At 36.1% G+C, this 13,783-nt stretch overlaps 1 protein-coding gene across 11 annotated transcripts in view; it reads right to left on the reverse strand.

The window, feature by feature from the left end:
• Positions 1-13,783, reverse strand: part of PICALM (phosphatidylinositol binding clathrin assembly protein) — a 66,573-nt gene that overhangs the window by 34,427 nt on the left and 18,363 nt on the right. For all 11 annotated transcript variants that reach the window (XM_042024124.1, XM_042024123.1, XM_042024129.1 and 8 more), the window contains exons 2-5: positions 5,949-6,091; positions 3,722-3,797; positions 2,384-2,486; positions 88-181 (exon numbers count right to left, since the gene is read on the reverse strand). In XM_042024124.1, the coding sequence (XP_041880058.1) occupies positions 88-181; positions 2,384-2,486; positions 3,722-3,797; positions 5,949-6,091 (416 nt within the window). The remainder of the gene's footprint in view (positions 1-87; positions 182-2,383; positions 2,487-3,721; positions 3,798-5,948; positions 6,092-13,783) is intronic.

Raw genomic sequence — 13,783 nt, forward strand, 5'->3', positions numbered from 1 at the left:
TTTAATCTTGACCTATCTTACAATCTTAGGCATGTTTGTACAACAAGTTGACAGTATGTTAGATATGTACATGCTGCTAAAACTTACATTAAAGTCAAGAAGTGCATCCATTTGATTTTGTATAATTGGTACAGTTTTTAAGAGCTTTTCTGTGCTCATTGTTCTCATCACTCCATCAGCCCTGTTGTGAGAAAAAATCAAAGAAAATTCTTCACATGAATTTTGAAGGCAATTTTTAGTAAGAAACAACAGAATATATATCAGGTCATCAGAGAAACCATTTAAGTCTTTGCCATACCAAGCAAGCCTTGTGGTGTTCAGGAATGGTGTCTAGCCAATATAACTGTAATAACTGCAGTGTGGAAAGACAACAACTAATTTAGTCAAAATATGAATCCAAGATGAATTTTGACTCAGAGAAAATGAAACTGATAGTGTTTAGAAATATAGGAGAGCTACAATGCATCAGATAACAAAAAAAAAAAGCTCTAAAGGTTATTTTTGAAGCAAATTTTAATATATTCTTTTTCCAATCACCCAACTATTATTTTGTGTCAGTTTGCGTTCTTCTCAACTTAAAGAGGTAAGAAAGAATAAAAAAAATGCAGCAGTATGCTTTTCAAGCGTTTCTTGAAAAGAAAAAAGACTAGAGACTACATGAAATTTCCTTTTAATGGCTGACTACCAGTATTTGATTGTTTATTAATTGTTCAGACTGAATAGACTACGATTGGCTGCACATTTGAAAAAACCCATCAAATGAATACCAAAAATATCCAAGAAAAGCAACAACTGAGGAAGAGACTAAATCCCCTCAGTGAAATGAAACAACTGCTTTCTGTAAAACAAATCAGACAGCCTTGCAAGTTCATCAGCATGCACACAGCAAACCAAATGTTTCCTGCAAGTGCAAATCTCATCGTGCATCTTCACAGAAAAGTTTGTGGCTGTTCTCGAGGCTGGAAAGCAGTGGGGAACGTGCTGCTTCCACCTCTCTACTTGTGCTGTATACTTACTCCTAACAGCAAACAATACCTGCAAGAAATTTAGTGGGGCACAGCATAGGAGCAAGGGCCCCAAGAAAAATCGAGGTGTGGAAAAGCCAGATTGCCGCCATCAGAACTGTTATTCCTATTGGCTCACAGAAGGACCTCCAGAAACATGGTGCAGGCTAAATAATTCACCTCTTTAAGCCTAAAACACCTGATAAAACAATTGTGTATCTCTCTATAGCAGCTGCAGCCATCTTACCACACACAAATCTGAGGTGTGGAAAATGCTGTTTTGTGCTGTTGGCAATCCAAGCAACTCTAAAGGCAGAAAGAGCAAAAGGAGCCCAAGCATCCTCCTTTTACTTTACCATCACACTTCAAACCAAAATGGACTCCACAGTGTTAGCAAGGAGGCAGAAGGCATTTGCACAGTGTTCTGAGGCCTTTGCAACATTAATGTAAGATATCATGAGACAGCCCATTACTACAGTTAATTTATTCAACAGTATTAAATTCAGATTTCTGTGGATTAAAAATTAAGTTTTAGTTTCAATAAAAACTAACCTATGTATGGATGATATAGGACACCCAAATGTAAAACGAATATTAGGCTTTTAAACTTTAAAAAGCACCATATACAGAGATAATGGACAAAGATGGAAAAACTGTTGACTGTGATTGGTACCTTCTCTCCAGCCTTCCCAAAGATGAGTTCCAGATTAATTCTATTGTTCACTATAACATGTAGTTTACCAAACTACTGGTGCTCTATGCTGAGTTATTTTACATGTAAACAGGTACCTAGTCTCAAAACAACTCATTTCTCTTAAATGAGCACACTTTCCAGGGGAAATTTTAATTCCTGTAGACCAACTCAGGATAGCATCTGCTGTAATGTACTATTAAAAGTACAAATTTACACTACCTTCACAAAGATAGTAAACTTCATACAGATATTTTGTGACAAGAACAGAGAAACACCAGGAAGGACTGCAAGGTGTTTCACCTGTCATTTAAACCTTCAAGAGCTACAAGCACAAATAAATTGCACAGTCCTCTATATTACACACAAGGCAAAGTATACAATCTACTGTGGAAGATTTGTTCAAACTTCTACCTTTTTTTATACAGACTTTGATGCATACCATCTTCCATGCCTTTACATTAAACTGTTAATGTTTGAAGATAAAAATTACAACAACTGAAGTAAAATATTTTTTGCAATATACATTATTGGGGAGTCAAGCCTTTGTGTGTCATGGTAGATATTCAACAGAGAAAAGGAGTCATTATTGTGTGTATTAAGCCTGAGCCATCATCAGTATTTTTCACTTGAATTACAGGACATACGACGAAGCCTCAAGATCAGTAGAAGAAAATGCAGTCCTTACCCTCTTTTTACTTTTGTGAAGTCAAAAGCCACTTGTCTGTAGGAAACTGCCTTTTCATTCAAATACCTGCTATACCGTCTGATAAACGTTGACATGTCATAACCTAAAAAACAAGTTTCAGAGGTTTAGTACCTACCAAATAAAAGAACAAGAATGTTGTTCTAAATAAAGTGCAAAATATTAACACAAGACAGCTCCATTAACTACGCAAAATTGTGCAAAAATATAATCTCAAAATAACTGTGTACGTCATTGTATTCACCATGTAAATCAAACAGACAACACCACAAATATCTAGACAACCTCAACTATGTAAAAGTTTACACTTCACTTCCTAAGGAAATTACTTCCAAAAGCCAAACAAAGTAATTTTTATGCAAGTCCTCTTATACTACAATAGAAATTACTATCAAAAAAATTAAATGATGCATTCACAAAGGCGTTCACATCAGTTCTGCAATACATTGTCTCATTTGCAACCGAACAGAAAAAAAAGGCTTTGATGGAAACACTACAATATGACAAATTTTTCTCTGTTAAGACAGCAATGATAGGAAATATTTTGATAACTGTCAATCTAGAGGTATAGACTAAGAAAAAGATCTGTTCATAGTCTATGTTGAGACCATAGAAGTTAAAACTCAATAAAATGACACAATTTGGTAGAGCCTTGGTTATCACTGAGAAGGTTTCTGTCCACAGGCAACCACTTTGGCTGCCTGTTCTAGAACACTTGTGGCAAAGATAAGAAGTATATAAGAAGCAGTAAAGAAAGTAAGGAACCACCTTAGGAGAAAAAACAATGACAGCTATGTATATGGTCAGAACTGCACTAAACTGCAGCCTAACAGTTTGGAAGTTTATTTCAGTTGAAAAACCTGAACCAGAGAAACACTTATTTGCCCACTGAATTAGTCCCGAAGATAAATGGAATGGTCTTTGATCAATTTTCCAAAAAGGTAATTTTGATTGGTTTTAGACAGTTCTTGTCTCACTGACATGATGTATGTACATATGATGCATTTTAAAAAAATTAAGTTACTTATCAAAATTGCCTCATTTGGAGAGGTCTATCTCTATAGAATTAAGAGGAATGCTGAGATTTGTATCACTAAGGAAGTCAGAAGCCTTTAAGTAAACCTGTTAGAAAAGATGCAACATGTTCCTCCAGCAGACAGCTCCTGCCACACCATTATGGCATTTTATTTAAGAAATGCAGCCTGGGGTAAAATGGACAGAAAAGTCACTTCCTAAATGGCAGGGTTCATTAGACTAACCAAGTTGTCTTTGCTGTTCCCCAGCACATTACTAACTTATAATGAAACAAAGATACCTTACCTTGCAATCCACTTTTGTCTAGGAAATTGCTCAAGTTAAACAACGTATTTCTGGAAGCCAGATACTGGATAAAACGCTAGATGAAAGAAAAAAATGAATACTTTTACTGGGTTACCAAGGAGAAGGAATAGAGGTAACAGTACTAGAAACTTTCTACCCAGGTTAAGAAACTCACCTTTCATGCCTTAAGACTGACTTCAAATCTGGAAACTATTACAAAAACTTAGCTGAACTACTGAAGTAAGCCAGTTATTTCTTTTTTAGGTATAAATCTGTGAACAAATCCAAGTTGCATTTTGTACGAAGGCCTCGTTTAGTCAGAGTTTATTTTAAGCCATAATATGGAGCTCTGAACTTCTGAAAAAATCCCTTCAAATACATTCTCATTTTACATGCTCACAGTTGTTTCACTGACTTCAATTTTGTAACAACTGATTTAATTTTACCAATTAGCCAAGCCATCTTTGCACAGCATACACTTGTAATGGTACTTAGCTTAAATATGAAAATAAGGTGATATAAATGTTAGTTTGCTTATAAATCAAATATCAAACATAACAATCCATATAAAGCATTAACACTGCATCACAAGACTTCTAACTATACATAATTACAAATTATGTTTCACAAGGTGAATGATGCTATTTTCATCTTTAAAAGACATTTCAGATCATTGACAATTTAATAGGAAAAGAAAATTTGTACAGAGCTGCTACAAAAATAAACCAATCATTCAGTTGCAATAAACATTTAGAAAAAAGACAAAAATAGTGTTGATTAGCATAACATGTACTACTTTGTTACTTCCATTAGCGCACGTAGGTTACATAGAAAAAAGACTGGAGAAGAGTAAAGGCACTCAGTATGCAGCTAAAGGAATTAAGCCAAAATTGGAGGCACCATCCCTGGAGGTATTTAAAAGACACACAGATGTGGCATTTGGGGATGTGGTTTAATGGTGGGCTTGGCAGTGCTGGGTTAGCAGTTGGACTTGATCTTAAAGGTCCTATGCAATCTAAATGGCGGTATAATCAGTTTGCACTCTCATTGTTCAAGTACTATTTCTAACTGTGAAAACTTTCATCTTGAGCAGCAATCTTACCTTCATTACTTCTGTAAAATATTTGGCAAGCAAAATTTGTTTGGAAATTCTATTCTTAATGGAAAATATTTCACACAGTGGTCCCATGAAATACCTTTAACTACTGTGAATTGTTTTGGTATCAGTTTAAAATTCATATGACTCAAAGTGCAAAGTGTATAGACTGTGTTTTGAATAGTGTCAATTATCCCGATGAAAAAGTTTAAGCTTCAAGACAACAACAGAAGTTTGCCCTCTTGTGGCTTAGTTAGCCTCACAGAATAGATTTTCACCCAGACCAGCAATAACCTGCAAGTGAAACCATTTTAAACATTATGTTTAAAAACTTAACCTCCCCCTCCAACCCCGACTAGTCAGTCAGAGGAAGCAGCTCCCCTGAATGCAACCTGAAAAATTCTGGTAATTTGATAAAGCTGTCTCAATTCCAAAGCTCATATAGCTTACCTTATTCTTACTGTTTGCAGTAAAAAGGAATGTTTACAAACATTTCCTAAGGAAGCCTTAAAAATATACTTTTTGGGTTTTTTTAAAAGCAAAACACTCAAGCCGCTGCTATGCTTGGCTTCGTATTTCAAACAGTAAGGCCCCATAGGAATTCAAATTGTGAGACAAAACAAGTTTATTCCTTTTTGTGTAACTTGGGGTTACGTTTGTTAAACTGTTACTGTATTTGGTGTTATTTCACCCACAAAGCCAACTCATAGGCACACATTTGTTTTCATTGTAAAAGGTTAGGGGGTGATGGTAGAAATCAACTTAGAATCAAGTAATCTGGAGAAAAGACCAGAGGGTTAGCTACAGCATGAAAGTAAAAATACTTCCATTTTCAGCTTTTAGAATCCCATGCAAGTTAATTTTTCTTGGTTTTTTTTTCTTTCATCATTAGAATATGAACATACGAAAAAAGTACCCTCAGCATCTGGAACACTTTTTACTCTACAATTACAAACTTTGAAGTAGAAACAATGTAGACAAACAGAAAATGAGACCTGTGTTCATGCAGAGTTGGACTGAAAAAGGCAAACCCAAAGATTGTCCTACAAAAAGAATTAGTGGAAGCATTTAGCTGACATTTACAGGAACGAGGGGCTGCAACTGTTCTTAGACACATCATTTTTGTATTACCTCATTTCCATACACCATTAGATGATGGGTTGTGATAAGAGATTTGAAGACCACTACCCAGCTACTGTTGGTAGTTCTTTCAAATAAACTATCCGCCAGTTGTGGGATGTTCACATTCATCTCATTTGTGCACTGGATTAAATCTGCAATAAAGAAATTTCTGTTATTATTATCAGTTCTGTGAAGGAAGATCAATTATGTAGTAATATTTTTGATGAAAACTGAGGGGTTTTCCAGTAAAATAAATATTGAAAAGCACCATGGCTTGGGTTTACCAGAACTTTGTAATACAAAGTTCACTCTGCTCACTGCCAAGATTCAACTGCTTCTGCAGCTGCCTTAGAAGGCCCTGGAACAGAAGTACCATAATGACTTACACTACTTCTGACTAACAGCTCTCAGCTTTCAAACACCTGAAGCATTAAATAGTAAAATAATTATTACATGGTACCATTTAATTAAGTTTTACTGGAAGATTATGACTAGAAATAACTGTAATCTCAGATTTCTGGCCTCTTAATGGATCAGTAAACCCTTTTAGACATTGGTTCAATGTGAGTAATAAAAGATTCAAATATTGCTTAGTCTTGATACAATGCAATCAACACATTCAAAAGGGCAGAGGAAATGTTGAGTGAAAAAAGGAGCCTCTAGCAACAATGCCAGAAGCTGACAGATTAATTTAGTTAAAACAAAGTTGGATTGTTAACTAAAAAGATGGTTAGGAGCACAAGACCTGATGTTGGCTAGCTAAAACAGTCTTCCAATTTCTGTTCAGCCTGGACTACTGTCACACCTGTGTAAACATGGGGAGCTATATACTCTCAGTACAACCAATAGAACACTATCCAATCATCCAGTAACTTATTTCCAAAGGCTGATGAAGGAAGAGATGACTTAAAATCATGACACTATGTTGACAAATACAACAGGAACAACTATATGATAATACAGTTTGCTACTATTTAATATAAAGCTTAACTTACTGCAGCACAGTAGTGATGAAATTTCTCCACTATTACCACTCCAAAAATAAACCAGTAATTTTCACTCAAACTGACAGCCCTGCCAAAGGCCATAGCTCAATAAAAATCAAGACTTCAGAATGTCCTATGCCTGCCTGTCTAAGGACTACCAAGTCATACTGGAAACACCCATTTAATCTGAAGGCAAACATTTCACCTTTGAAGACAGTTTTATACCTTGCTATGAACAATCATTCACCTTGAAGGACTCCTGAAAGACAGGACCTTCCTTCAGCCAGAGCAGCAGGTAAGCACAGCTACCACATACACAGAACTAGAATGGTCAGAACTGAAAAAGCTGCTATTTACCTGTTTAAGTACTAAAGGAAGAGAGCAGGAAATTACTTCCACATTCATAAATGTAATGAGATGGAGAGACAAACACTCCTTTATCTACAAGTAAAATTGTGATGACTACAAGCATTCATGACCTCATTTTTAAGTCACGGTTATCTATTATTGGATGATGATTTGGGGCTGTTAAGACAATGCCAGGATATTACTCAGCAAGAGACATGCTCTGAACTGTATCATTAAAACCAAGCCCTGAAGCTTCTTCACCTTCAGGTCTTCCCTCCTAAACAGTAACACAAGCAGTTTTGTGCAAGGCTATCTGGCAGGAACACACATTAAATACAAAGGTACACACATCACTGGATGTCAAGTCATATGTTTTGGCATAAGAGGTGCAAGTGCATATTAGAAACTGAACTTCTATTCTTAAATGCAACATTTGCCAACAGATCAACAGTAACAAAAAAAATACAAAAAAAGAGGTGGCACTTGAAAATCCACTATCTAAAAACATTAAAAACCCCCTACTCCAAATAAATACCCAGTGTAGATGATATTTTGTGCTGGGAGAAATGTTTTCTGAAATGCCACTGAACTTTGAAACTTATCTGTTGCAGTGTGTAAAAGAAAACAGGCTGTGTAAGCCAGCAGAAAATCATCCCTCACAGGACTGATGAGTGTTTATGTAAAAAGCGTATGAATGAACTTGGTGGGGGGCAGAGGGAGAGAGTGAAGGCAGATTATGAGGAACCAGCAACCAACTGGGAGAGAACACCGGCAAGAAGACAAGTACACAGGCAACTCCAGCCTTCAGTGGAAGCAAATCTGCAAATGCAAACAGGGGAGTCACTACAATACACTACAGTTACTACAAACTAAATTTAGTAAAACATGAAACTTCTCTCTCTCCAAAATGCTGATTGAGCAGATATGCAGTAATCTGGTACGTTTTAATATCTCAAAGTACCTACACTGTACACATCTCAGAAAAGTTACATTTCTCTGAAATCTCCTTTGAAAGTATTTTCATGAACAATGTAAAGAAATATTTGCACAGTTACACCCACATTAGATCAGCAATTTTTGTGCTAACTATAGTATAAGCAGCATAGTACAGACAGCAGAAGATGGTATCCTCCATCCCACACTGCTGCACCACATCCCACACTGCATATACAGTGTTCTTACTTATTTATCCTATTCCCACAAACATCCTTCATTAAAGGAGAGGAACAAATATATAGCTATTTCCACATCCTACACTTAACACAACTCGTCTCACACCCACCTATGAAAATACTGGCTATGTGTTTGGAAACCTAAGGGCCCCAAAGCAACATATCTCTAGACTGCTACTCACTGGAAATGCTATGAGCAATACCACAGGCGGGTGTATAACCAAAGGGTACAGCACTAAGGGGAAGAGCTTTCATCTCAGAGCAAAAATAGAAACAAACAAACAAAATCAAGAAAACAAAGGATAACCCTTGGTGAAAGAGTGACGCCTGTTTCATTGATCATCTTGTCATGGGAATCAAGGAGGAGGACTGAATACTTACCCCCATCAATACCACAGAAAGGAAAGTCACTTTCTGTACTGACCTTCTGCATTAAGCCCCAGAACACCTCACAGCAGAAAAAGAAACTCTCCTGGGAAATATAAACTACCTAAAATCATAGAACTCTGCAATTCTAAAATCTGTTAAAACTTTCACAGCATGAGACACACAGCATACAGGTGTTAGATAACAAATGTCATTCCTTGTTTCAAAGAAGAGAGCAATTAGCAACAAGAATCTCAAGCTTGCAGCTGGCTGGGAGACTTACTATGAGGGAAGCTTAGACAGCAACGAATGCACAGTCATATCCATGGATGTGGCTGGGGACAGCCAAGGGAAAGGCCACCACGTTGCCCAGGGCGTAGAGCACATGATGAACAGGAAGTGGTTGAAGGAGGTGGGTTTATTCCACCAGTAAAACAGAAGGCTGGAGGCAGGGAAGGGCAATATAAATGCTACCTTCAGCCAGGTATTTTCTTGGAGGTTCACAGTAAAAGGATGATAAGCAAAAGCAAAACGGTCAGGCACCGGAGTCTGAAAACAGCCAGATCTGTTAATGTTCAGCACGGTTTAAAAGCTGGGGCTCATTACAAAACCTGAGGTCCTTCCCAATCTAACGCAATTTACAAATCCATGCAATGTCTATGGAAAGAGAGAACAGAGGCAGGCAAAAACAGAGAAGCGACTTACAAAGTAAGTAGAAGTCCGAAAGAGTAGTCCAACAGGTATTCCGAAAGATTGAAAACTTTTGACTTAAGTGATTGACAAAACATGTTTTGAGAACACCATTTACCTACCTACACTAAATTGTATATCAAATTGCAGCAGAGATTTCAGAGCCAAAACTAGATTTTCCAAGAAAGCACTTGTAGCTTGTTTTTCAAATAATGTTTAGATTTTACTTTTGTTATAACAGTTAAAGCTTTCACCACTAAGTGACTTTCACATAATTCAGTTCTGTTTGGGTCTTTTTCCACCAAAGCAAGGGTTTTGTAAGGAATCATAACAAAGGTCTGGCCAAAAGACAGTTCAGCAACACTTGGAAGATTTGCAACTGCACCTGTACCAAAGCAAGCATATTGCCTAACACTGCTCAAGTTAACTACTGCAAAACATGCAGTAAAGTACTGTAGAATACTCAGGCTTAGAAAAATAATATCCTCGCACTCCCAACCAAGAGTTCTACACCCTTTCAACTGTTCAGCCTTCATTACAGGAAAGAACCAAGTGATTCACTGCCTTCCACAATTCATGGTTACCAGGTGAAAGAAGTATAAAGGTGAAAAGTAGAGTAGAAGTAGAGCAAGACTGAAGATTCATACACAAGAAAGAAGCAGCAATCACCTACACAAAGCAGTTACTACAAGGCTATGATGATAAAGTACATTGTCTACTCCACACTAGGCATGTAGATGTGGATTAGCCAACCCATGGTAAGGGGTCATGAGTCTTGACCCATGTCAAGCACGAGGCAGTCAGGCTGGATAATAAAGCATCAAAGGCATCTGCCCCAAATTACCCCAGAGAATGCATGTGCTTTCGGCTTGTGCCTGTGACCTAACTCCTTCTGCAGCACCTCATTCTGCACCAGGCAGCATGCTATGCTATCTAAGACTGGTTTCCTTCCCCACAAGAAAGAACCACAAGGTATGCTGAATGAGTCTTTATTATTTCTTTTCCCAGAATATTACTCGTATTAATTCACAGTAAGATTATAAAGAACCGGGTTGAAAATAGCTTTCTTTAACAGTTTTAGTTTCAGATACAGTTTCAGACAGCATCATTTGTGGTAACAAGTAAGCTGAACATAAGCCAGATTTACATACTTTATGTACATGCAGTACCTGATTATTTCCAATGGTTTTACCTGTATCTCTCATTTTGAACAATATTTCTATTCATAAGTATCAACCTGAAAATATTTACAAGAATGAGATCTTCCAGGCCAAAAAGTGCCCCACACTCATTACTCCAAAATAGGTCAAGCAACTGTGACAGATATCCATCTTGTTACCTATTGCTTTTTCACCTATTATTCCACAGATACTACCTAGAATAAGCAAGTAATTGGGTACATCCTGCAAGTTATTGATAGTTGTGCCGTTTCTAAAAATATGAGAAAATACCCTTTCAGTAAGCAATAGAAATGTTGATCATCCAACATAAGTAGACAGATAGTGCCAAGAGCTAAACACATTACATTCTTCAGTTTAAAAAGATACAAGAATAATAAAAGAATATTTAAATACATATTGGTGGATCCAAAGCACAAGTCAATATGCATCAGATCAAGTTAACTCAATCGGTAAATTTAAAATTGAAGTCAACAGAGCAAACCTGTTTCTTTTTTCAAATACATAAGGAAGTATAAAACATTTCTTGCATGAATTAATATTCACATAGAGGAGTTCAAAAGAACACAGTTAATTTAGTACCTTTCAAACTGAAGAGATAACATGCTAGTGACTGAAACTCCACTCATGAGGGAACACTTGTGGCTAATCACAGTGTGGAATACAGGACAGTGCCTATCCTTAAGATAATTCCACTCAAGAGTGTGCATCTCCTTATGATCAATTTCCCTTTCACCTAAGGCTCTGTACAAAACAGTTTCTAGATTTGAGCAAAATATTTAATAATTATTGATACAGGGCTATTTTGCTTTCCTCTAAGGGACCAGCTTCTCAACGAGAAAAAACATTTGAAGCTGACACACTTTCATTTTATCATACTTCTGGAAATGAGTAGGAAAAATGTTAGTGTGTTAACCCAAAAGGTGAAACAAAAATAAAATACTAATGGAAAAGACACAGTTATCTACACTGCCAATACTCAAGTTAAACTCCTTTCTCCAGCTGTCTACATTTCAACTCATGTCATGATTTTCAAATTATACCACTTCCCTCTATGTTAGGGTCTCATTTCCTTCTTCTTCTACACAAATATTTGCTGGAACAGAGCTGCTCCCTCATTTGGTCAGCAATCTTGATCAAAATGCACATGTTGAATCTAAAAATCTATTAAACAGCTAAAACATTTCCAAAGGATAGATGAGAAAGCAGCAATGTCACCCTTTCCCATGCAATGACACACTGTGTAGCAGCAGTTAACACTGATAACTTTAGGAATTTGGTGAAAATTTTCGAAGATCAGAAGTCAGCAAGTTCACATCAAATTGGTTAATGATATGAAAAATGATTGGTTTTATGCCATCAAGAAGTCAGCCACCAGACCAAAAATGCCTTCCTTTGAATTTTTGTTATGAGTAAGTTACAATTTTACTATTTCTAAACAAATTTCATGGGTTTAAGATTAACATTCCCCTGCTTCCCCCTAAAAAGCTCATGATCTGTATGGCTCATGTGGATTTTAAATAGTCCTGTTACAGGTTCTGGGGAAAGCACACATGCCTGCCACATCCTTCCCTCCCAGAAGGACATTGAGAAGGTTTTGCAATAGGGAAAAAATACAGGTTATTGAGAAGGAGAGAGGAAAAAAAAAATTAAAGAAATAAACATGTTCCAGTTACACTAATGTAGCATTTGTCAGCAGATCTTAAATAAAGGAGAAACTGAATTTAGCAGCAGCAGAGTTTTTCATGGTCAGTTTTTATTTTGTTATTTATTGAAACAGAAGTGTCTTTTTTTAACTGGAGTTGTTTGCATGAAATGTAACATAAAATATTAGAAATATCACCTCTGTATATTAGACATTTTTCCCAGTTGTATTTTTTTCTTCAAATTTCTGTAACATATCATCTTCCTTCCCTGAATAATTGGCAAGTCGAATTTATCAAATTTATTTTCAAAAGTTCAATACAAAGTATCAAGAAGAGTTTTTCAACTGGCTGCTGATGACAACAAATACTTTGGATTATGGAGGTTATTTTTCCTATTCACCTTGACACAATGATTATGAAGAGCTTGCTCTATTTTTATCCAGTTACAAAATTTAAAAAATTGAAATGACTTCAGAAACACATACCAGTTTTATTCTAGTAAAGCTCTTTGAAAACATTTCTAGAACATATAATAGACAGTGTTCTCTAACATTTAAATACTTGGAGGACTTAACTGTGCCATGAAAGGACACTTATAAAAACTTCAAGAAATCAGAAATACTAAAATAAGAACAAAAGAGAAAGGTTTTCTGTAAAATCTAGAATTAAAATCTACAGATTAACAGTTCTGATAACTGCAAATGCTGACACATTCAGAACTGATTCTATGCATTCCAACTGACATTTTAAAAGCAGATAATGTAAGCATATGGTAACTTTCTAAAAAATTTCCCACTTCTTCCACAGGTGATGTCCTTATTTAAATATGGGAAATAGGATTACAAAGTTCTTGGATGTAAATAAGTACTTTTCATTATAGAACCAAGCAATTTGTATAAAGAGAATACTCAAAATAGTTCTGAACATTACTGCAAACGGGTAAAATTGTAATTTTTAAAAAAAATTGATTTCTTCCTCAAGATGATACATTTGGTAACTAAAAATTAAGCTTGGGCCAAAATAAAGATACCCCAAATGACGTACTAGAGTGATCGAGCAAGACAGAGTGATGTTAAATTTCATTCTGAGCCACTCACTAAAGGACATTTAATCTGCTGGAAGAATATTATATAACAAGCATGTATTTGAAAACAGAGTGACTACTTCAGTATTTTCCTAATTAACAGAAAATACCTACATTTGCAGTTTAAGACAAAATAAACACTATTTGTTCTAAATTTAGGTTTGTTTCTCTTCTGAATAAACCCAGCTGTACCAAACTACTTTACTAGAAGTAATTTACTACATCAGCTTGCCCCGTGGTTTCACCCAAGTCCCCTTCAGAAGGTGGGCAAGGAAATCTGGATCACACATATTTAAATTAACAATTAAAATTCCCACTGACAATTATTTCTCTGCATATAACAGCATCTTAACAGCTGCATGTACTGATTCCAG

Source organism: Corvus kubaryi, unplaced genomic scaffold, assembly GCF_017639235.1.
Source record: "Corvus kubaryi isolate FWS band 111438036 unplaced genomic scaffold, C.kubaryi_AGA036_p1.0 37260, whole genome shotgun sequence".
Taxonomy (NCBI): domain Eukaryota; kingdom Metazoa; phylum Chordata; class Aves; order Passeriformes; family Corvidae; genus Corvus; species Corvus kubaryi.